The sequence below is a fragment of the Aspergillus viridinutans genome, assembly GCF_018404265.1.
Source record: "Aspergillus viridinutans IFM 47045 DNA, scaffold_4, whole genome shotgun sequence".
Lineage (NCBI taxonomy): Eukaryota > Fungi > Ascomycota > Eurotiomycetes > Eurotiales > Aspergillaceae > Aspergillus > Aspergillus viridinutans.
This window is the reverse complement of record NW_025091220.1, coordinates 1,473,045-1,496,212: the sequence shown is the minus strand read 5'-3', so window position 1 is coordinate 1,496,212 and position 23,168 is coordinate 1,473,045. Positions and strand designations below refer to the sequence as shown.

The 23,168-nt window shown below is 50.6% G+C and overlaps 8 protein-coding genes and 1 non-coding gene across 9 annotated transcripts; 5 read left to right on the top strand and 4 right to left on the bottom strand.

Moving 5' to 3' along the window:
• Nucleotides 1-1,190: 1,190 nt before the first annotated feature.
• Aspvir_006512 (uncharacterized protein) lies at nt 1,191-1,964 on the top strand (the record flags this gene model as incomplete). The annotated part of the gene is made up of 1 exon (XM_043269707.1): nt 1,191-1,964. One exon carries the CDS (start codon nt 1,191-1,193, stop codon nt 1,962-1,964), a length of 774 nt encoding a protein of 257 aa, XP_043125642.1.
• Nucleotides 1,965-3,073: 1,109 nt separating this feature from the next.
• Nucleotides 3,074-3,541, top strand: Aspvir_006511 (uncharacterized protein; the record flags this gene model as incomplete). The annotated part of the gene is made up of 1 exon (XM_043269706.1): nt 3,074-3,541. The coding sequence occupies one exon, from the start codon at nt 3,074-3,076 to the stop codon at nt 3,539-3,541; it is 468 nt and encodes a 155-aa protein (XP_043125641.1).
• Nucleotides 3,542-4,131: 590 nt separating this feature from the next.
• On the bottom strand, nt 4,132-7,179 carry Aspvir_006510 (beta-glucosidase; the record flags this gene model as incomplete). The annotated part of the gene is made up of 9 exons (XM_043269705.1): nt 4,132-4,365; nt 4,419-5,283; nt 5,340-6,114; nt 6,173-6,195; nt 6,249-6,642; nt 6,706-6,761; nt 6,820-6,864; nt 6,918-7,057; nt 7,120-7,179. The coding sequence occupies 9 exons, from the start codon at nt 7,177-7,179 to the stop codon at nt 4,132-4,134; spliced, it is 2,592 nt and encodes an 863-aa protein (XP_043125640.1).
• A 3,629-nt stretch (nt 7,180-10,808) lies between these two features.
• Nucleotides 10,809-12,123, top strand: Aspvir_006509 (arsenic resistance protein; the record flags this gene model as incomplete). The annotated part of the gene is made up of 4 exons (XM_043269704.1): nt 10,809-11,073; nt 11,132-11,274; nt 11,326-11,412; nt 11,470-12,123. 4 exons carry the CDS (start codon nt 10,809-10,811, stop codon nt 12,121-12,123), a joined length of 1,149 nt encoding a protein of 382 aa, XP_043125639.1.
• Nucleotides 12,124-12,200: 77 nt separating this feature from the next.
• Aspvir_006508 (bZIP transcription factor) lies at nt 12,201-13,319 on the bottom strand (the record flags this gene model as incomplete). Its single annotated transcript, XM_043269703.1, has 1 exon — nt 12,201-13,319. The coding sequence occupies one exon, from the start codon at nt 13,317-13,319 to the stop codon at nt 12,201-12,203; it is 1,119 nt and encodes a 372-aa protein (XP_043125638.1).
• An 827-nt stretch (nt 13,320-14,146) lies between these two features.
• Aspvir_006507 (uncharacterized protein) lies at nt 14,147-14,981 on the top strand (the record flags this gene model as incomplete). The annotated part of the gene is made up of 3 exons (XM_043269702.1): nt 14,147-14,696; nt 14,746-14,827; nt 14,879-14,981. 3 exons carry the CDS (start codon nt 14,147-14,149, stop codon nt 14,979-14,981), a joined length of 735 nt encoding a protein of 244 aa, XP_043125637.1.
• A 266-nt stretch (nt 14,982-15,247) lies between these two features.
• Aspvir_006506 (putative C6 transcription factor) lies at nt 15,248-18,516 on the top strand (the record flags this gene model as incomplete). Its single annotated transcript, XM_043269701.1, has 2 exons — nt 15,248-15,254; nt 15,446-18,516. 2 exons carry the CDS (start codon nt 15,248-15,250, stop codon nt 18,514-18,516), a joined length of 3,078 nt encoding a protein of 1,025 aa, XP_043125636.1.
• Nucleotides 18,517-19,181: 665 nt separating this feature from the next.
• Nucleotides 19,182-19,252, bottom strand: Aspvir_006505. Its single transcript has one exon. It is a non-coding gene; the product is annotated as a tRNA-Gly (tRNA).
• Nucleotides 19,253-21,607: 2,355 nt separating this feature from the next.
• Aspvir_006504 (putative vacuolar sorting receptor (Mrl1)) lies at nt 21,608-23,086 on the bottom strand (the record flags this gene model as incomplete). The annotated part of the gene is made up of 4 exons (XM_043269700.1): nt 21,608-21,811; nt 22,179-22,305; nt 22,364-22,648; nt 22,707-23,086. 4 exons carry the CDS (start codon nt 23,084-23,086, stop codon nt 21,608-21,610), a joined length of 996 nt encoding a protein of 331 aa, XP_043125635.1.
• Between the last annotated feature and the right edge of the window lie 82 nt (nt 23,087-23,168).

Sequence of the window (23,168 nt, the reverse complement as noted above, 5' to 3'; positions counted from 1 at the left end):
TCTGTAGATGAACACCAGGTGATCCTCACTGTTTAACCCATCATTTTACGGAGTAGAGTTTGATGATTTATTATTCCGATGCTTGAAGAAATGCTCTGCCAAGTCAGTACTCCGTAGATAGTAACAAAGAGACAGCAGACGCAAGGTTAGGAAGCTGCGGTAAGGCCAGATAAGTAACAACATGGGGCTGAATTGAGGCTTTGAGGACAAAGAATATTTTAGCAGGCCAGGGAACCAATTTATATGCTGAGATAGAATACTACAATACTTGGTTTTGTGGCAGTGTTTCCAACTGGTCATTGTTATCCAACATATCATGATTCATGCCAGCGACTAACAACAACAGCCGCTTCTTCTCCTAGCTTTTGCGATTCGACCTCGTATACTCAAAGAAGCGAAACTAACGCAGTGAGTTATCCATACTCGACACATGACTAGAGCCACGCTCGATGATAGTTGTCTATCCCCCCAGCATCCAAGTGAGCTTGAGATCTGACCATGACGGTGCGCCTTATATCAACCTGCTCCATTCCATCCAACAAGCGGCGTAGCGAATCTTTCTCGCCTTGCGCTTGTGGCCGACGTTCTTGATGGATCTGCGGGGCCAAAATACTATCATTTTCACTTTCACACCTCTCAAGGCGAGGTGTGTTGTTGGTTCTCCGCTGTCGGTTGTCCAAGAGATCCATCCGAGCCCCAGATCGCCTGACTCGGACTCGGGAATAGCACGAACATGGCATGGTATCCATAAATTTGGCTCAGGGTCAAGGTGCCCCAGTCTGACACCGACTGATCCGATCAAAGGCGCAGGAGTCTTTACCTTTGTTGTCTGTTGGTTGTCTTTGTTGTTGTGTTGTCGCACTGCCTCTCCAGCATGATCATGGCCTTTCACCCACAACATATATAGGTAATTGATGCCGGGATACTCTCACTCAAGTCTGCTTCTATTCTGATTGCGACACACGACATATTAACTTCGTTCAAAGGTGTCGATCCACTCGCCATCTGGGTCGCATCGTATTCGCACCTTATTTTTGGCTCCATCGACTCTCGCGCCTCGTACTCTCGCGCCACTTATTGCAGGAATCCTCGTGGGGTTCGATCTCAGGGCCCATTTCACGGCATCTAGCGATAGTTAAGAAGACCCCTGTTCCGTCGATTCCAGGCTGTGTACGGAGTACTCGCTTCCCATGGATCTCTCTACACTCGAAGGCCCCCCGATCCACAACCCCCGGCTCGCCAACCGGGCCTGCAACATGTCTGTTCCTCAGATACACCTCGACCATGCCTTCTTCATCAGTCCAGAAACTGAGGGATTCCACCTCCTGCAAAGACCTGCGTCCGCCGACGCTCATGCCCTTCCTCGCCGAACAAAGTATCTCAACCCGGCCTGCATCCGCCACACTGCACGGCCCCGGCTTCGAGTCGACGCAGGCCCAGCCGTCGAGCTCGACTCTACGGTCCGGTCTAGCCCCAGCCATAATCACAGTCACAGACACAGTCACAGTCACGGCCACAGTAACTCAGATCTCTCCAGCTTCTCGTCGACGCGGAGCCGTCCTCGCCGGCTCACATGGGTCGAAAGCGAGAGTATCTGGGTCGTCACCAGCCCCTCCGCCGGCTCCCCAACTGCTTCATCGACATGGGGCGACGTAAACTGGTCCGCGGCCGCCTACCGCCCACCTCCACTGCAGCATTCTCGATCAATGGACATGACTCTTGCCCATGCGCAGGCCCACCCGGAGCCGGACGACCTTCCACCCCCGTACGAACGGCATTACTTTGACAGACCTCTTCCTCCTCTCCCGCCGGAGGCAGAGATGGATCCTTTGCTTGGAGGCAGTGCCTATAGCCAGAGTACAGGTATAGATTCAGGTCACAGTCACAGTCACAGTCGCAGTCACACTGGCGCCTCGCGATGGACGGAGATCGCGCGGCGGATGAACCGGACTCCGCTTGGATGAGCTTGGGTTTGGGAATGCAGGAATGTACAGAGTTGTAGTTGTCGCGACAGAGACTTGTTGCTACGGCAGTGAACCCTGAACCGGGCAGTCGGCCGGTCGGTTGGTCGAGGCCTACTGACCAGGGACCTCCATATTCACCCGACTTATTGATGGACACTTCATGGTGAATACGAGTTCTATGGGAAGGTCACTAGCCGAGTATAAAGCGGTTCAGCCCTAGATACCTAGACAGATATTCACCTTTTGAGATAGTGAACTGAGAAATGTCATTTCTATTCTCTGTCTGTCTTAGTATTTATTCACTATGTAGAGTAACTTTCAATCTCATTCACTATTCTATAGGAAATATCCTCCCTATTCTCTTACCCTGGTTCATTCATAGTCCTCAGTCTATGGCCTCAACCTCATGAACTGATGCATACATGTTCGCTAGAACATCAAGTACCTTATAATTTATCAAACTGAATCCCCAAGCAGATGGCGGTTGCCTTTATGGGGACGCCTTTCCAACCGAGATCGTTGCCAATGACCATGAGCTATGAGGAGATACCACGAAGCCACAAAGGATTAGAGCCACGGGGATATATGAAGTCCCGAAGCCTTAACGTGCACCACTCACTGGTGCCTGTGGCAACCTGTTTACGGTAAGGATGGCTCCTACACTACGTACGTTACCAGGCCTCTTTTAAGTCAGAATATTGATTCCGGCAGACCGACAGTCTTCCGCTGGGAAGGTCACGGGCTCTATCCTCATCAGATAGTTGCTCGAGCACGTGAAGTTTGCAAGAGAGGTTCGGATAATTGAGCTAGTTGATGTTCCTCTCCTGTCTCTGGACTGGTTCCGCGGTCAAGGAAGACGCGGGACATATGATAATTCAGACCTTGACCCATCAAATCGATATAACCGGCTCTGCGTCTTTTTTGAGCCTGTATCAATTGGCCTATGGACGGCCGAGCAGTGACGTCAAAACCGGAAAGAGTCATACACGACACCCCTATCGACATGCAAAGTACCCAACTAGTCACAAACAACATCAAGCCGCTAGAGAACAGATGATCTCGTCTCCTTTTTTTTAACCTGGTCCAGGGGTTATTTTAGACTGCCAACCATGGAGCCCCCGACACAGTCTCCATCTTCGGAGCCCTCAACCGATAGTTACAACCCTGGAGATGCAGCAGCACAACTAGTCGAGGGACTACCGCACCGTCCATTCACCAGCAGCCAGGGTCTACACAGGACCCTGGACAGCCGGCGCGAAGCCCTTGCACAAGACAAATCCCGCGAGGAGTACCTGGTTTTCACGGGTGTTCCGCCAGGGGTACACTCCAGATTAATCGACGATAGGTCGCGAACAAGCAAGTACTGTCGCTTCTCTTACAGCGAGACAACGGGAACGCTGATCGCAAAAGTCAAGGCCAGTCCTGAAGACGACCTGGCGGCGCGGTCGTTCGATTTGCTTATCGGATTTGAGCTGAATTCGATGGGCGTGTTGGAAGAGGTCGATCCCATTGGAACGGCCACCGTCACAATCGGCAGCTGGAAAAGGGAAGCGGATTGCTCCTGGGGTCCTGTATAATACCATACTGAGCTAAACTTCGTAGTCATAGTGGCTCTATCAGTATCTGCTCGGCACCTGGCTCTTGATGCTCGAGCGTGGTTGGAGACTCCTTCATCGACAGTCAAACTTGCTGTCACCATTGGTATTAACCGGGCGAATCCCGAGGTCATCATGCAGCGTTGGGAGATATTCACAGGGTCTTCCCCTGCAGCTCGCCCTTCTGCAACCATCCGGATATACCGAGTCAATAACACGACATCTATCACCGGGGGACAACTAGTGCTACCTTTCGACAAGGTTGTGGGACGTCCAGCAAGAGGGCCCCTTGAAAGAGACATTATACTCTCAGAGCCAGCCCTGCAGAATTATGCTGAGAGGCTCTGGGTCAAACAAGGTTTCATTAATATGCATACCTATTCCACTCGGAAAAGAAGCAAGGGCTAGCTTGGTAGTCAATCGGCTTGTGGATTCACCATCAATAAGGCATTGTTACTGGTATGGATGAACATCAAGTTAGACTAGCTCGTCATTATCATTAAAATCGTATACTGAAGCAGACGACTCTGTACATCACCAAAAATTACTGTACAATTTCATCATCCCATCGGCTACTGGACAGCGGGCAGAGGCGCTCTCAGAGGCAGCTTACGCGATGAGCTGCCGACGTACACTTTCTTGGGGTACTTGGTGATGACCCAGTCCTGAGCCTCCACATCCCAGTTGGCTAGATCACGACGGTTAAGAGTCGTGGTCCAGACCCTCTGCTCCCCAGGAGCCAGGTAGATTCGGTCGAACTTGCGCAGAACGACCCGAGGCTCCTTGGGTCCGCCCAGAGAAACATACTAACAGCGAGTTAGCTAAAAATGCAAGGCAAGGAACCTGCGAGTCAACTCACCAATTGAGGAACTTCATAACCGCCGACGTTGCCAGTGTTGGTGATGGTGGCCGACACCCTAACAAGATCGTGATAAAGGGTAGGGTTGCCACCAGGAGCGCCGCCAGCCTTCAGGAGGGGTTGAGGAGAACCATCCGTAGCGCCCTCGGGAATGTACTCCGAGTCCTCCCAGCCGTAGTTCGGGTCGTCAGAAGAAGCCTCGAGGTCGGTCGAGTTCAGCCAAGGGTAGATAAACTTGGTGATTCTCTTGAGACCCTCGGGATACAGGTAGTCGGCGGCACTACCGATCTTGCCATAAGTTGGCGCAGGCTTGGTCTCTCCGCTAGTCGGGACGTATGCCGAACTCGAACTATTGAGGGCCTGAACTCGGAGGTGAGAATAACCAAAGGTGGTGTAGCTCAAGCCATGGCCAAACTCATAAATGGGGGTCTCGTTGCGCTTGTCGAAGTAACGGTAGTCGATGAAGACGCCCTCGTTGAAATCATCCTGGGGAGCGCCGTCGCCATTGTTAGGCTCGGTGAGCAAGGGAGCACCGTAAGACTCGCGAGTCTTGCCCCAGGTGAATGGGGTCTTGGCGCTAGGGTTGACACGGCCATAGAGGACGTCGACGAGGGAGTTGCCACTCTCCTGACCGGGCAAGCCGGCCCAGATGATGGCGGTGACGTTGGGGTTGTCGTACCACCGGTCGATCAAGACGGGCCCAACACTGTGAATAACGACAATCGTGTTGTTGCAGTGACTGACAACAGTGTCGATGACGGCTTCGCCGTTCTTCCAAAGAGTGAGATTTTTGCGGTCACCCTCGTTGCCGTCGACGCTGATGAACCCCTCGCCGGAGTCGGCGTTGACAAACACCAAAGACACGCTGTTTGCAATGGTCAATATTCGTTCACAGACGTGTTTTCAAGGGCCGCCACTCACCTGGATTGAGATGCAACATCTGCCATCTGGCTGAGAGCTCCGTTGTGAGTCACAGCGAAGACATTGCCGCCGTTGTTGATGACCTCGCGCTGGATAGCCTGCTCGGGGGTAACAAGGTAAGGGAAGTTAGCAGTACCACTACCCCAGGCCATAGCAAGAGTGCTGTTGTCACAGCCGCGGTCGGGGCAGCCGTTAGCACCCCACGGGTTGGAACCAGCGTCTTCGCCGAGAACACCCACTTTAACCTCCCTGCCGGTCAAAGGAAGAGCACCATTGTTCTTCAAGAGTACTGTACTAGCCGCGCCAATCTCGCGGATGATCTGAGAGTGAGCGCGCTGCACTTTGACGAAGTCGTTGACCTTGGTCCAGGCTCCCTCGGAGACAGCAAAATGCTCCCAGCCGTACTCATCCCGAGTCCAGGAGCTGAAGTTAGGGGGAACACGAAGACGGTCACGGCCAACCTTGTAGTACGCGCTCATGATACGGACAGCCATGTCATCAACACGCCAAGCCGGAACGGTGCCGTTAAGAACACTGACAGTCAGGTTCGTGCCCCAGAAGGAGAGGCCGTCGTCGAAGGCAATGTCTCCGGGCATCGACATATCCAGCCCAGCGAGGGCAGAACCGACACCGCTGTGGTGAGCGCTCCAGTCACTCATGACGAAGCCCTGGAAGCCCAGCTCGGCCTTGAGGAGCTTGTTGAGAGTCTGACTGTTTTGGCAACCGTAGCTGTTGTTGATTTGGTTGTAGGAACACATGATAGCCCCAACGCCAGCTATAGATGGTTCGTCAGTGATTTCTTCATCGCGAGTCAAGTCTGCTGAAAATCTTACCGCGCACAGCATCTGCAAAGGGCCTGCATTCCGGGTCAGTCAAAGGTCCTCCTCGTTTGAGGCGTCAACTACTCACCAAAGGTACAACTCATGCATGGTCTTGTCATCCACGTTGGAGCTGAGAGTCTCCGTGATGTTGTATCCATATCCCTGGGCCTCGCTAACCTGTCGGAAATGCTCCTGTTCATTCAGAATGTAATGCTTGGCAGTAGCAATCACACCCGCGTCTTGGATACCCCTGATAGTTTCGGCAAAAAGTACACCAGTGAGAGCCGGATCGGGAGAGAAGCCTTCCCAGATTCGGCCACCGTCGGGGTATTTGCCGAGAGGACCAGCAGCAGGCCCCAGCTGAATGTCGACGCCCTTGTCGTTGAATTCCTCACCCATGGCCTTTCCACGAAGGTAGGCGAGTGTCTTGTCCCACGTCGCGGCGACATTAGTACCAGCAGGGAAGGCGGAATTGAGATCAGCTATACAGAGACAGTCATCAGCACATAATACGGGAACTGAAAGTCTCCGCAGGTATAGCTTACAGAAACGGATCCCCAGAGGCGAATCCTGGCCACAAAGACCCCAGTTGATACCAAGTCTGCACCACCGCGTTTTAGCAACTAAAGTTGCACGTTACTGTAGAATTGCAAACTTACCTGGGAACGCTGCCCGTTTGACCGACACATCTGTCCATTTCCCATCTACGTAGTGTCAGTGAAGGAAGCTCACTGTCAACAAGAAAGTCTTAACCCACCCGGTACCCGTCGTAAGGTTAACCTTCTCCGCCAGTGTCATCTGAGAAACGATCTCGACGGCGCGTCGATGGGCATCGGCCCACTCTCCCTGGCCATCAGCCCAAGGCGAAGGGTAGAATGGTGGAGAGAAAGCCAATTCCTAATTATTTCCAGGCATATTGTCAATTATGATCGAAATAATGACGGAAAAGCAGTACAAACCTGGGCATTGGCTACAGAAGCAGCCGTCAGAGCGGCGATCTCGAGCCAACCGAACCTCATTGCTGAGCAGGGTGTATGTAGCCAGAAAATAAACAATCGACCACACAAGAGAGGAATGAGGAAGAGGGGGAGGGAAAAAGGGAGAACAGGATATTAATAGCCAGTCCAAAAAATGAGAGGCCGGGAGAGACAGTGACTATGATTTTAAGGTATGACTACGCGGTTGCACGATGATGTATGAATGTCTGGGCAAAGGTACTCAAGGGCGGGCAAGGGACAACAAAAAAGCCCACATGCAGCCATGCACTAGGAAAGGCAGCTACCACTTGGCACTTGGGTGTCGGAAATAATGATGGGATGGCATTGGTGATCGACATCTAGCTTCCCAATCGAGAGAATTGTGGAACTGTGCTGGAAAGAAGCAGTCCCGGTTCTCAACTTCCATGTTATCCATGCCATGAGAGTAAGGTAAGGTACGGAGTAAGCGACTGAGCGGTACAGCACGGCGGGGAATGTGACCCGATTATTGTACTAGACCCTTCGGCCCGGTATCTAGAACGAGTACAGACATTAAAGGTAGAGAGAGATAGGTCAAGTTGGCAAGATTTGGCCTCTCTCATTTCGTAACTGGAGGCGATAAATAATCTAGACAATAAAATACAATACTCTCTGTACTCCATACCTTGAGGTGTAATAAACTGTTGTTGGACCATTCTTTTCTGGAAAACAACAGAGCTCAGATGATGACGATGTTTGTTGTTTTTCTGGAGCCGAAAACTGGAGAGGTCGGAGACACGGGGTAGGACTAGTGCGTATGGTTGGTACCTGTAGTACCTGGGTAATACCATGGATATAACTCTAGGTACTTTAGATTCAACAACATTTCGCATTCGGATCGAAATATGCGCTTTAAATCGTTAATTCCTTAAATTCTGCTGTATACTGCCATGTCAAGCAATGTTCAATGTAGTGCATAACTTCGTACGGTCGATACAGGAGAGGATCAAATTACAATTACCTAAGGTACCTTCTGGGGAATGTCCGTGGCCTGAGGCACCAGTCCCAGACCGCGATCCCGCCGAGTCTAGATACCCATGGCTCATTCCCGTCAAGCCACTATGTCTCGGCTTCTCGGTTTACATTCGAACATTCGAAGTAAAACCTGTTAAAGCATCAATGACATGACAGAAGCAAGACCATTTGCTGATGCAGCAGGGATGAGCACGCTGTCACCTCAATGTCACTGTCCCATCAAGACCCCGCATTTTCAAGCCATCTGGGTCCGGAGTCTCCGGACTTGATTGCCGAGTACTTGACCAAGGTACGGGGTACAGGTATTCATGTAATCAGATCAACAAAACACGCGTGCGAATGAAGTATCGCAACATCAACAAGCCACCAAAAGGATCTCTCAGCGCGTTGTGCCCTCGGGAACTCCTTCTAGGCATGGAGAGGCTAAAAGCAGAGTACCCCTCTTTACCATAATGTGTCATCGACCTGTCAAGGGAGCATACCAGTAACGATGCCTTACTGATGTGAATCCACAAGCCGATTGACTGCCAAGCTTGACCTTGCTTGTTTCTCCGAGTGGAATAGGTATACATACTCGAGGTCGATGTGTATTCAATCCCCTAGATAGCGAAGATGGATTGCGGATTTGTAATCTGGTCATACAAATTTACACCGGAAACTTATTGTTTCGAGGTAATCAAGAATATCATGGGTCGGATTATCCCTTTCAGGCAGCACCAACCACCCACTACCTTACTAGATGTATTGAAGTATTTATCCGGTATTCATCATCCTACTTTCCAACAAGAAATGCGACTAGATTCGCTGATTCCAATCCTTCTATCCGTCTATGAGCGAGCGGAATACATCTAAATCGCCACTGAAGACAAATACATTTGAACAATAGTGAATCCATGTGTGCATACTATGTCCCTGAAGATCCCGAAGGGAGACATATCCTTCGGCCTTGCTTCGTGCTACCAGATCTAGCATGACTGCCGCACATGACTGCTTGGCATCCTCTCAGTCAATCGGTCTGCTGTATCAGCCCTACATGGTCAATTACTCCGATTCCCCGAAATTTGAAATTTCTCGCCGTTAGTCTGTCGGGCATAATCCGCAGTTTTTCCGTCGATTGTGGGGTTCCCACGGAGAGAATGAGCCGGCATATGCAGCTGCAGGTTGGCGTGGCTATCAGTATTGAGTATGGAGCGTGGAGTATCTAAGGTAGCATCAGGGATCCGCCCCTTTAGTACTATGAGTAGATAATCGAGACTACTCAGGAACTCTCGTACAAGTTGTCCGTGGGGTCATCACCTCCCGCGTCCTGCTTGATAACGTCACATATTTCCAGCTAGTAGCAAAGTCGACCAACAATGCTTCGACAAACCGTCAACATGGCTGATGCGGCCTGCTGCCTCGATGGGACAGGCTTGTTATTCATCGTTGGACCATGACTTGACGATGGGATATATCATGTACAATGTGTCAAGATTCCCGGGACTTCAGTTACTGTACACCTTACAGTGCAAACCGTTCGGCATCACCTCCCGGCCCAAGAATTACCCGGATTACGGACTCCAGGAGAGATGATCTTGAACCCAATAAAGTCCGAATCATCACTCGGGACCTCATCCACTCGGTACTACTGTAGTCCAATATCATCCCGAATCTTAAACAATCGAGTAAACTCCCCACCCCGATTCAAGTAGCTAAGAAGCGTTGAGCTTCTAGCATCACCCTCAACCATCCATGCCGCCAAACATCAGCCCGCCTGTTCCCTTTCCGTGTCATTTGCAGGACTTTGCAGTTTGTACACCATACCCGTGAACGTGTCGGTAGCTGTGTGTGGAGTAAACAATCCTGCATCGGTCAAAAACCGATGTCCAGTGTGGGGTTCATTGTGGACCGCGGAGTCCCGCGTAGAGAAGGGAAATGAATTCTCAAGGGTCAATTCACGGGCTTCCGCAGCAAGAACAACCATGTAGCACAGACGCTAAATCACTGATGTAGCCAAGACGTAAGTCCATGATGGTGGCTTAGCCTGCTGCTGAGCCGATGATTAGCCGTATGGTAGGAAGTCATTTAGACTGCTTTAAAGCCATTCCTATCGACTAACCTCGAAGGTTCCTCTGCATTTGCAGCCATCTGATCCTGGAGTCTATGGGATCATACCGAGCCTGGTATTTCTTACTGGAGCTCATCATCACTCAAACACTCAAAGGAATCAAAACACATTGGGGAACAAGCTCCCATCATCCTTGCATGGGTATTTCTCAACTCCATTTAGCCACTCCGAATCAGTACGTCATGGACTTGTGCTATGAAAGCCCTGGCTTTCAGCAACTTCCGTTACGGAGACTCACTCCCACATGACCAGTCATCTTTGCAGTTACAGCTTAGGCTCGTCCACCCATTGGTTTCACATGCGGATAGGGCGATAAATCACGTGCCCTTAACATGTCACTCCAGGGTTATGATTGGCTGCGGGCCTTTTCCGTTTCAAGCCAAGCTTATCGGCCTCGCCATGGGGGATATCCATAGCAGTATCCATAGCTGTAGATGAAAATGCAATCCATCCATACGTGACTTCATTCAGTCCGGAGTTCGCATTGCTTTATTAGATGGGTCTGCTACACATATCTTCAGGATCTTGGATTTTCTAAGGCGGTTTCGCCATGACTCGGGAAAAAGACAGCACATCGCCTTCTCGGCATCCTAGCGACATCGAAGCTTGCAATACGCCAGATGCCTCGAAATCTGACAACGATGCAGCCACGGCTGGTCCAACTTCTGCTTTCAAGCAACTCGCCTTTCTGGATCAATTCCTTGCAGCCTGGATCTTCCTGGCTATGGCTATTGGGATCATCCTTGGTAATTTTGTCCCCAACACGAGCAGAGCTCTGGACAAGGGGAAATTTGTTGGCGTGTCGGTGCCTATAGGTATGACTCTGGTTTCGAAACACACAGTTGGCCGGATGATGGCTCACACACGATATAGCAATCGGCCTTCTAGTCATGATGTATCCCATTCTGTGTAAAGTGCGATTCGAGACTCTCCACCGGTCATTCCGCGAAAAATCTCTCTGGATTCAAGTTGCATTCAGTGTCGTTGTGAACTGGATTATAGCGCCTTTTTTTATGGTAGGTCGGAAACTTTGCTGATATCGCAAGGTTGGTGCTGACCATCTGCAGCTTGCCTTAGCATGGGCGTTTCTCCCCGACGAACGAGGACTTCGAGAAGGTTTAATCCTAGTCGGCATCGCACGGTGTATTGCAATGGTTTGTCCCATGTCCGTACGATGGAATACCCTAGACATGCAGGCTAATAGCTTTCAGGTCCTTGTCTGGACTGGTCTTGCAGGAGGAGACGGTGAATACTGTGCGATTCTGGTCGCAATCAACTCGATCCTGCAAATGGTTCTATTTGCTCCCCTCGCGATTTTTTTCATTCGCATCATCGGAGATGAAGACGACGGTCTGACCATCGAATATTCTTTGGCCGCAAAGAGTGTTGGTGTGTTCCTTGGTATACCGCTGGGAGCAGCCATTGTCACCCGCTTCGCTTTAAGGTTCCTCATCAGCAATGAATGGTACGACAGAACCTTCGTAAAGCTGATCAGCCCGCTATCTTTGATCGGCCTTCTGTTCACGATTCTGGTACTCTTCGCTTCCCAAGGCAGGCAAGTTGTCCATCAGATTGTATCGGTCGTTCGAGTCGCCGCTCCGCTCATCGTTTACTTCGCCGTCATTTTCCTCATCACCCTTCTAGTAACGCGTCAATTGGGCTTCGGTTACAAGCTGTCATGCACACAAAGTTTCACGGCGGCGAGCAACAACTTTGAGCTTGCAATCGCAGTAGCAATTGCAACATTTGGTGTCGACAGCGACCAAGCGCTAGCCGCCACAGTCGGTCCTCTCGTCGAAGTTCCCGTGCTCTTGGCGTTGGTATATGTCGTCAAGTGGTTTGCCAGGCGACAGCAATGGAAATGACGAGAAAGTTTGACATATGCACTTGTACATAATGCGATACTGCCTCGAAAACGGGATAATAATAGTAAGCAAGCCCATCAGTGGTTGCTAATTTCGTCCAGAACCTGAAACAAAATCTGATTCTGCACCCTACATCCCTCTTCTGTTGTGAGGCCTTTGGAGAAGCCCGCCCATAGCCTCTGCCGAATTTCCGCGATGTCCATGCCGCGAGTGTTGTATTGCTGAATCAGTTCATCCGCTATTGCACAGAGAGTAGTATTGAGGGTGTCCCCATCATTAGGAAAACATTCTACATCTTTGTCTCCAGATGAGCAGTCGCAGAGTGGAGGCAGTCTGGGGCATTCTGATGGGTCCCAAGACTCTTGAGATGTAGTCTTTCCTAGGGGCTCGGGCGTGTCTAATGGTTCGTCCTTAGCGGAGAGTTGATTTTGCATTTCGGCAGTACTGGTGTCCCTTTCTGGCCTATCCGACGATGATGAGCAAGGGTGGAAAGGCTTTGTCTCCTGGCAAGGAGCTTCAGGCCGGATCTCTGGCCGTTCAAGAGTTGGTAATACAACTTTCTGGGTCATAACAGACTCGAAACTAGACCGCGGTTTCTCCTGAACGTCCTGACTTGGCCCGCCTGAGCACGGGCGCGAGCATTTTTGCTCTCGGCATCGGATTTCGGGCTGGTTCTCAGGCAGACGAGACGCCAGTATTCCGACTTTTTGAATCTCGAGACCACCATCGCCGTTTTGAAATACACCGACAGTGTTGGATGATTTGCCTCCACATGGACGCGAACACTTCGTCTCCTGACGCAAGGGTTCCGATTGAAACTCCGACCGTCGAAGAGCCGGTATCGCAACCTTCTGGGTCACGGCGGGATCATCACCGGTCCGCAGATATTCCTCGACCGTATGCGATGGGATCCCTGAGCAAGATAGCAGGTACCTCAACTTTCTATTCTCCATTTCGAGTCGTTGTGCGGCCAATCTATGCTCGACATCTTTCTTGTGTGCTTGTTCTTGTAGAGAGGCCAGCTTCTGCTCCAAGTCGCGAATATGCTCCTGCTTCCTTGCTCTGCTCCTTCGTTGGTTCTCTCGGATGCGAGCGAGCTTGTCGACCTTCTGACCTGTCATTAGTCCAACAGAATGCAATGGAGTGCGATTCGCTTTCTCCAGGGCTCCAACCTTTGGGTCGCTGTCGAGATTCATCTTGCCTCAATCAGCAGTAGTAGGTCATCAAAGTACACGCCAATATCCTGTAATTGCTAACGGCAGATGAGTTGCATATAGTTCTAAGCCTGTGAAGGATTGTCGGCAGCGAAAACTGGTGCAATCCAACCTGAGACCTAGCCTCCGCTGCAGTTGAATGATTAGGAGAATCAACCGGTTGGTCTTGGATTTGGGATATGGGTTGGGTCCATCAATCAGTGGGCGGGACTAGCGCACGTGATTGCCGCTCTCCACTATGATCAACGTCCAGATCCAGATCTGTCAGCACCAGGAGTGCACACCTGAAATATTAGACAAGATATATCTAGATAAATGATTAAGGCGAAATGTGCCATTGCTTGGCCTGGCAATGAGTCTGGCTTTCTATAACAGTTCTCAGCCCTCCATCTCGAATAGGTCGCGGCCGTAACCCGACAATAAATCTCGGCTGAGCAAACTGCGACTACTTAACTAATTACCGACTTTCTTCTTTTAGTCTGCTAAATACCATAGGAAGTTGGATCATTATATCTGATGGCGGAGGTATCATAGTAGGTATCATAATGTGTAATGTCTTATGGCAACCTGCAATTCAGTGGAAACTTCCTACGCACCCAGACACAGTCGTCTTCACGACGTCACCACCCGTCAGTCGGCCCGTCGCCATGCCACAAAACTCAGCATTCTTCGCGTCGCGACATCCTTCGTGACTTTAGTGCTTCTCGCTTCTCATTAAATCCCTAACCACAGCTTTAAACACTAACCACGCAAGCAAAGCAAATCCCTGTATGTGCTACCATACACCCTCCTAGACAACTGCTCCAGAAATGGTTTCCACAAGACATCATCCCCGCGAGTTCCCATCGCCATCGCGTGCCAGGTCCAGGTCAAAATCTCCAGGGCCGTCAGCCAACGGAATTGCCACCAGACGATCGGTGCACACCCCATCAACAGCTGTGACCTTGTGGCTTCTGGTCTCGATTCCCCTGGTCCTATGGGATTCAGGTTACGTGTTGTTGCGACCGCATTCCATGCCGGGTCACAAGCTGCATTCGCCTGTTTGGACCCCGTACGCACTCTATGGGACAATTGACTATATCTATGGCTGGCCGGCATTCAACGCTCGGAATGGTTTTACCGCCGCGCAGACTGTCTTAAACCTTGTTGAGTCAGCGGCTTATCTCTACTACCTCTTCATCATCTATAAATATGGAGTAACAATGACTTCCGGCGGACGTGGAAAACAGCGCAAGACTCGTAAGGGTTTCTTGTGGATGTTGAAGGGCGACAAAGTCGTGTCTGGGCGCACTGGAGCGACGGCTCTCCTCGTAGCCTACAGTGCCTCCATCATGACTTTGAGTAAAACGATCCTTTACTGTGAGTTAGACGGTCTCCGTCAGTCTGTAACCAGCTAACGAGCTATCAGGGCTGAACGAAGCTTTCTCCGGATTCGCCAACATTGGACACAATGATGCGTTCACATTGATTACGATGTGGATCATTCCTAAGTAAGACTGGTCCCTAAATCTCCGCCTGGTACCGGTTCTAATAGCAGACAGTGGGCTCTGGATTGCTTTTCCTAGCTACAATATATATACCTTGGGGAAGGAGATACTGGCCGCTCTTGAGACTTCCGCACCCGCTTCGCGGACGAAGTCTTGAGATCTCACATTCTGTGGGCTTGACGTTCGATGCATGACCCATAGCACCCGTCGGCTTCAGTTTGAGACTTCGAGGACACCACATACACTAGGGGTCGAAAGGTGGTGCTGTTGCTTCAGAGACCATCCCGGCTCTAGTCAGGCTATATTGTAGAATTTGCGGACTCCGCCTATTTAGGGAGTTGTCATATCGGGTGTCACGTGTGATATAGTATGAGAAGAATGCCCATTAGGCTCCACCATGATGCATCTGAGTAGACGAAATTCATGTCTAGTAAGCCCTTTTTAGGTGCTGCTTGTTGCAGGTTGGATTACCCCAGAGCGGCCCAGCTGCGAACGCATAGATCTCCAGAATCACTTTCTGTGAGCAGGGACACTTCCTCTCTGCTCCTGTTCGTTTCATTCATCAATATCACTCATTGTATACCCAGTATCAACTATCAAGAGCTGTTCCTGCTTTCGAAGGCACCTATCTGATTAATAATCCGACGGGACCAGATGCCAAGCCCGGCCCTTCCCCATACCCACCTGCATCTACCGCCTGTCCCGCAATCCCATCCAATTCCAAGCAATCTCTCCAGAAAGCAGAAAGCTACCATTATCCTTCGGCTGACCTCATTGCTCTCGCTGCTGCCTACACAAACAATGTCCCGGGCCTTGCTGCTGGGGCTACCTCACCCGTCATGATCCCACCCGAGTCCATGGAGTCTCCCATGGCCTCTTCTGCTGGTCCGACTTTGCCCCACGACGACAGCGCGATTCCGGAAGATTTCGACATCCAAAGTCGGGCCAGCTCGCGAGATGCAGGGAGCGTCCAGACGGCAGGAGACCCAGCTGCCGCACAGGATGGAGCCCATGCTACCCAGCGCGACGATGCCCATAATTCCAACGACAACGGCACCAACGGGAAGCCTCCGTGGAGCGAAATGAAAACCAAGGCTGGAAAGGAGCGGAAACGTCTACCCTTGGCATGCATCGCGTGTCGGAGGAAAAAGATCAGATGTTCGGGGGAGAAGCCCGCGTGCAAGCATTGCTCGCGCTCTCGAATTCCATGTGTCTACAAGGTTACGACGAGGAAGGCGGCTCCTCGGACGGATTACATGGCGATGCTGGATAAGCGGCTAAAGCGTATGGAGGATAGAGTCATCAAGACCATTCCGAAAGACGAGACGCGAGATATGGCCGCAATCGGTAGGTCAGTCGTCCGACCGCCTCAACCGGGTCAGGCATCCAAGACACAAAAGAAGCGATCGGCGGACGAAGCTTTTACAGCGGAGATGGAAGAATGGGCGCACGAGGATCGGAGGGGACCACAAGACACGTTTCCCATGCGGCGCGAGGGCAAGAGCAATGATGCAACGGCTCTTTTGACTGAAGGTGCCGAGCTTCTACCGTCGCTGGAGATACAGGAACATCTGGCTGAGGTCTTCTTCGATTGTGTATACGGGCAGTCATACCTCCTGCTCCATAAGCCAAGCTTCATGCGGCGGCTGAAAGCGAGGACAGTCCCGCCCGTACTGATCCTGGCCGTCTGTGCTGTTTCGGCTCGATTTTCCACACACCCGCAGCTTAGCTCAGATCCGCCTTTCCTCCGCGGAGAGAACTGGGCAAATCCCGCCGCTGCCATCGCGTTGAGCCGACATGATGAACCGAGTATAACCATTTTGATTGTTTTTTTACTATTGGGCCTTCACGAGTTCGGAACCTGCCATGGTGGGCGGAGCTGGTCTTTTGGTGGTCAGGCCCTCCGCATGGCCTACGCTTTACAGCTTCACAGGGAGCTAGACTATGATCCTCTACTGAATCAAGGCGCAGGTAATGGTGCACAGCTGAGCTTCACGGATCGGGAGATCAGGAGACGTACGATGTGGGCATGTTTCTTGATGGATCGCTACAACTCGTCTGGGAGTCAGCGTCCACCTATAGGAAACGAGAAGTTTCTGCAGATCCAGCTTCCTATCAAGGAGTCTTCATTTCAATTGGAGATACCGGGCCCAACGGAGGACCTCGAAGGAAACATTCCGAACCCCGTTCCGGATGATGTCGGTCAATTGTCTAATGCCAAGGATAACATGGGCGTGTCGGCCTACATCATTCGAGCTGTGGTGATATGGGGCCGCATAGTCGATTACCTTAATCTTGGTGGGAAGAGAAAGGACCCGCATCCTCTATGGTCGCCCGAATCGGGTTATATGAAATTGAAACGACAAATCGAAGACTTCTCTGCCACCCTGCCCAGTCATTTGGCGTTCACGTTTGAAAATTTACAGGTTCACGCTGCAGACAAGATCGCCAACCAGTTTCTCTATCTCCATATCATCATTCATCAGAACATGTTATTCTTGAATCAATTCGCCATTCCGCTTTCACCAGGAGGGCGGCCTCCCAAGGATATGCCCAAATCGTTCCTCAGTAACGCAGGGCGGGCCGCTGTCGAGGCAGCACATCACATCTCTGTACTAATAGACCGCGCGTCGGCCTATCCTCTGACGGTGCCGTTTGCGGGATATTGTGCTTACTCGGCGAGTACGGTACACATTTGGGGCATTTTCTCCAAGAACGCACAATTGGAAGCTCGGTCGAAAGAAAACTTACGGCACACCTATCGGTACCTCAATAAAATGAAGAAGTATTGGGGCATGTTTCATTACATGGTTGAGAGTGCCAAAGATCGTTATCGGCAGTTCGCAGATGCGGCCATCAAGGGGACCGTCGTCACCCAGAACGGCAGTCAGCTCACCCCCATGTTCCAGTACGGCGACTGGTTCGATAAATATCCTCACGGCGTTTCAAGACTTCACTGGGATGATCCTGACGCCAGGCAAAAAGACCGTGCCGATGACGGGGTGATGGGCCAAAAGCCCGAGCTCCAAAGCGTGGAAGACTTCTTCGCAAGCCTATCTCCGTCCGTGCCACAGCACAGCACCCCCCGTCGCCCACATCCAAGAAGAGACAGCAAGAGTATTGCTCCTCCGGACCACGTGGCCCCTCCGCAACCGGTGGTCGACGTGAACATCAACAATGCTCCTGGGATGTTAGGAACATCTGGCACGGGATTCCCGCATCCGACAATGTACAATCAGCAAGGCCGAACAACATCCTTAGCGCCAACCGGATTCGACTTTGGTATTCCCCAAGATCAACTCCCCCAGTTGGATCGGCAGTTTGTCTATGGATCCTTTGCTGGGTTTGACCCTTCCCCTGCCGCGTTTGCGACTGTTGATACGCCGGGAATTTCCACTCCTGGTGAGGCAGACCCCCATACAAACCAGGACGCATCTGCTGCGCTCTTCACCGGTCACATGGACCCCAACGCCCCGTCGGGCACCGGAGAGTACTATCAACCGAGCGCCTGGTTTTTACCTTTCAATCTCGACCCTGTCGGTGCAGGTGTTGGCCTTGATCCAAACCCTCCGGCTCCCTGTTCCAATAGCGAAAATGCCACTGCAGACTTGTCCGCGTTTGGCGGTACTGGCATACCTCTGGGAGGGTATGATCTGGGAGTGGCAGGAATGAATCAAGGGTCCCATCAGTGATCGGTATTGCTACCATTTTTCTTATTTTCTCTTTGCGAGCGGTTCAGGTTGGGCGGATTCGGTGTCGGGGAAAAGGATGGGAGTTCACGACTTGTATATTCTCTGTATGGTGAACTGTTTTGTGTAACTAAGTTGTATATCCCTGCTATATATCGATCCATTGCTTTCTTTGTCTACCAAATTACCCCCTCGGAACGTTTCACTGCCCGTTCTGCCGGACATTAATGACGATGGCCTTTTTATTGTTACCAGGTTTAACTTTGAATGGCATGTCGTCTCAATTTCGTTGCCACGCTGACCGACAAATCATGCTGCCGGGAGTTCCTTTATAGTTCAATCTAATGTCTTCCCGGGTGCCTTCGGGCATTTGGTCAATTTGAAACGATACAGAGAAGATTAGCATGGCCCCTGCACTAAGGATGACACGCTCAATCAAAGAGAAGCTACCAGTTTTTTTTTGTACACTTACAGACCTCGTTTGCAGGTAAGAGTGTTAGGCATGTTTGACGCATCTCAAGTAGCTGCCGTTCGAAACCGATGGTTTTCGGCCAAACATGTTCACAGCAAAAACAATAGCGAGATGTCGAAGATGGCTCTGTCTTAGGGGATCAGAATCATTCAGATTGCGAGTACGCTGGTATGAAGAGATGCAAAAAGAAATGTGCTGCATCATCCGTGAATCGAACACGGGCCTCGTCGATGGCAACGACGAATTCTACCACTAGACCAATGATGCTAGTTGTTGACATTTTGACCATCAATTGCTTTATGATCCAACCTTGGGAAACATTATATCACTTACAAACTGGCTAGCGCTCGCTTCGCTCTACGCTGAATTACTTCAAGAGTTCGCTTCGCTCAAACAGGTGTCTATGCTCTGCGATTCCCTATTATCCAAACCCCGCTAGGCTAGTACTGTACAGTCTGTACTAAGGAAAGTCTCGGATAATTATTCCTGAAGACTTTCAGGGATTTAGACACCCCGCATTAGAACAACTTCCCCTCTCATAACTAGCAACCGCAGAATCCATGTAGAACAACTTCCTAACTAGCAATGCAAACTTCGCACCTCACTGGTAGCTCAGTGTTCAAAAGGAGTACAACCAGGATGCAAATCCCTATGGAGATATATGATCATGTAAGACCTATCTTCATATTATCTTGTGCTCAGTGTTAAATGCTTCTCGCAGATTATATATCATGTTTGGAGAAACGTGTACTATGAATTCTTGCATTTGACGGAGGATGCTAGGCGTTACTCCATCTCTAGGAGCCGACAAGACTTAGCCACTTTGTGCTTGGTCAACAAGGCCTTCTGCCGCAGCGCCTCCTTCTGGCTTTTCCGGCATATTAATGCGAGATCCAGCTCCTATCCGAAGATGGAACTTTTGAAGCGGCTCAGGGAACTATCAGAGAGTCCATATGCTGTACATGTACGTCGAATTGATTTTGGAATGGATGATTACTCGGAAAAGCCTGGAAATTCTTATATAGGGGACCTTGCCGAGACCCTATCGTCTTGTCTGGTCAGATTTTCCAACCTCAGGGCACTCGAGTTTGATGAACCGGCCTCATTCCTAACAGACGTCCGGATAGGAGTCTATCTGGATTCGGTTGTTTTGACAATACGGTGCGTGCCGCTCCCAAACTTGACAGAACTCGAGGTTAGATTCCCCATAGCCCATCACTTCGGACGTTTCTTCGCGGACCAGACCAGTTCTTCGCAGACCCGTATCAAAGATATCATGCAACGTCTTCGACGTCTCCGGTTATACGTTTGTACACATACAAGTACGCTGGACCAGAGATACCGGCGAACCATAGTCAGTCCGACGTATGCTACTTTTCCAAACAGGACCCATGCAACGCAAGTGTTTAGAATGGTCGAAATGGCGCCAAATCTCGAATCACTCGCGGTGCGGAGTGTCGATATTCTAGATGTTGACTCCCTCGCCTTTCCACGTTCCCGTTGTCTGCGGTCCCTCTATCTAGGGGGCGTTTCCATTTCATGCCACGTTCTTCTCTCGCTTGTCAACCAATTCTCAGAGAATATCCGGTATATCAATTTTTGGCTGGTCAAATTGAAGTCTGGGACATGGCAACAGGTGCTCCTGGAAATATGCCAGTTACCGCACCTTCTCGATATCATTATTGATCACAGCGGCTACTCGTTGACTGGATCGAGCTCTGGTCTGGCTCTCAGAGTACTTCCAAATCCAGAGTGCCCTCAAAATATAGAAACTATGAATGACCTTGATGTGCATGCTCTGGGCTATCTACAACGCCACGTTAATGCGAACAGAATTTCTGCCGGGTTTCGGCCATTCCCAGAATCAGATTATCGACATATCAATAAGCCGTCTCTGGAGTCTATAGCCAATCATTGCCGCAACTACTGAATCCATCTGACTAGATTGGTATATCATACACGTGCATGGTTAGCTTCACCCGCTCTTGCAAGGAATGCTTCAATGGAGCTTGCACCCGTGGCGTCAGATGGCAGATACATTCCTCACCAGGTACCTGAACAAGTCCATTGATTCACTGCTTGATCACAAGTAGCTACATTACAGTAAGTGCTTACCGTAACAGATAGCCACAAAGGGCGTTCAGCATCAGGTGTGATGCTGGATGGACGGCTGGCAGGGATTGGGGATCTAGCGCTGCTAAACAACTACATGGATAAGTGATAGAATGCTCACAAATTTGCATCTTAGCTAGTTTATGATGTGGTCAGTCTGTTTTTGCTGCTTATCTTGTGAAAAAGTCAAATGATACTCAAGAGGCCGTCCCATTGTTGTTTGCTATACAATGATGCAATAAGCAGCGTCCGCATTCTTACGCACACCGACGGACTGCTTATATACTGAGCTGAATCGAAAATATATACCGAGACAAACAACGACAGCGTCCACCTGACTCGTCGTGCGAGCCGAATCTTCCAATACAGGAGATCTTAACGCCAGATAGCTAAAGAAATCGCCATAACCAAATTTTAGGACATGCTCATATTGTACGACAGGAGGCAAGCAAGAAAGACATTGACCAACATCATAAATCTCAAGGAAACAGAAGCGAAACATCTCATTCATCAATCATCCCAGGTCTCGTCCAATTGGTCTATGAGACGGTTCTCCGCGTCGACGTCGGACGCATAGCTGTCTCGTCCTCGACGGCCGCCGATCGCCCCGATGAAACCGCCGCTTGAACCATTTGCGCGGCCGTGTCCGAGGGTGGGGGAACGTCTGATACGGAAAAGACGGCCCAGGGAGGAGAAGAGGATGATGAACATGTCCTATATGGGAGGGTGAGGAGATGCGTCAGCTTATTTTCAAGGAGGATAGCGGTCGCAAAAGAAATTGATCAGTAATGACATGAGTGATGCCGCGTGAATAGAGAGAGATCTATATAAACTATGACTGAGCAGAATCAAGACACATGCTCGACTTAGATGAGTAGGAATCTATTAAAAGAAGGTGTGGGAAATGGCAAAGAGTGTATTGCCTTCTCACTGCACCCGAGCCTTAGACCAGCCAAAGCAGAGGTCAATCCGTTCGGGAAATGGGCAAGCTCGGACTACCAAACTCCTTATAGGGACTCAGGACGCCACGTCTAGATCGAATGCGAGATGACCGGAAAGGTATCAAAGCCAAGACACTCACTTTTACAAAATCAAAGATGCCCGCCCACAGACTATAGTTTGGACATTGTCTCCAGCCTCTCTGGTGCATGACGGTTCGCTGGTAGGCACAACCACCAACCAAGTACGCGGCGACGGCAATCAGAGCACTAAAAGATGAACGGTATTAGTGTTCTGTCCCGCAAAGAGAGCGCGGTATGGACTTACATCACACCAAAAACACCCGCCGGCCCCAGGCCTTCACCATTGGCGTGACCAATGCTGCCACAAGCGGCCGAGCTTCGAACCTCAAAGAAGTATGTGCACTGATCCATGGTGCCGACGAAAGACGCAATGGCCTGGTGGGAAAGAGCATCACGATCGCACAGAAAAGACATGATCGTCGACTTATTCCGCGAACTATGTCCGATCTGCTCGCCAGGACAAGGTGAGCCATTAGTGTAATTCAACACAAGCTTGCGGCCGCGGAAGAATGGTTGCGCGGCTTGTTCTCTATACAATACGATCAGCGGAGGCATCTAAAATCCCACTGTATGGTCATCAAACCTACCCAATGGAGTATATCTTCCCCTGCTTCTCGTAATAGGCGCTGACATTCTTCCACCTGTCGCGCTCTACCCCCACCACATCCTTTATGTCTTCGACGACGGGTGCACAGATATTGAGTGTAAAGTTGGCATGGTAGTCATGGCCCTTTGCATGCCAGCTTTCCTTTGGCGCGTTCTTGCTGCTTTTTTTGCCGTCCGAGGGACCCGGATGAGATACCGAGATAGCATTCAGATCGTAGTAGAGGCCGGTAGACGGAGAGCGTGCAATACACAGGGAGAGTCCATCTTTCTTGCCCGTAGGTTCAGAGGCAGCGTAAACTGATGTAACAGGAGCTGATAAAAGGAAAAGGAGTCCCAGGAATGAGCCAGCCAGCGACTTCATCTTGAGGAGTCAATCCCCGTGGGACGGAAAACAAGCGATATCTTGGTGAATCGATGCGACAACAAGGATAGAGGAATTCGTA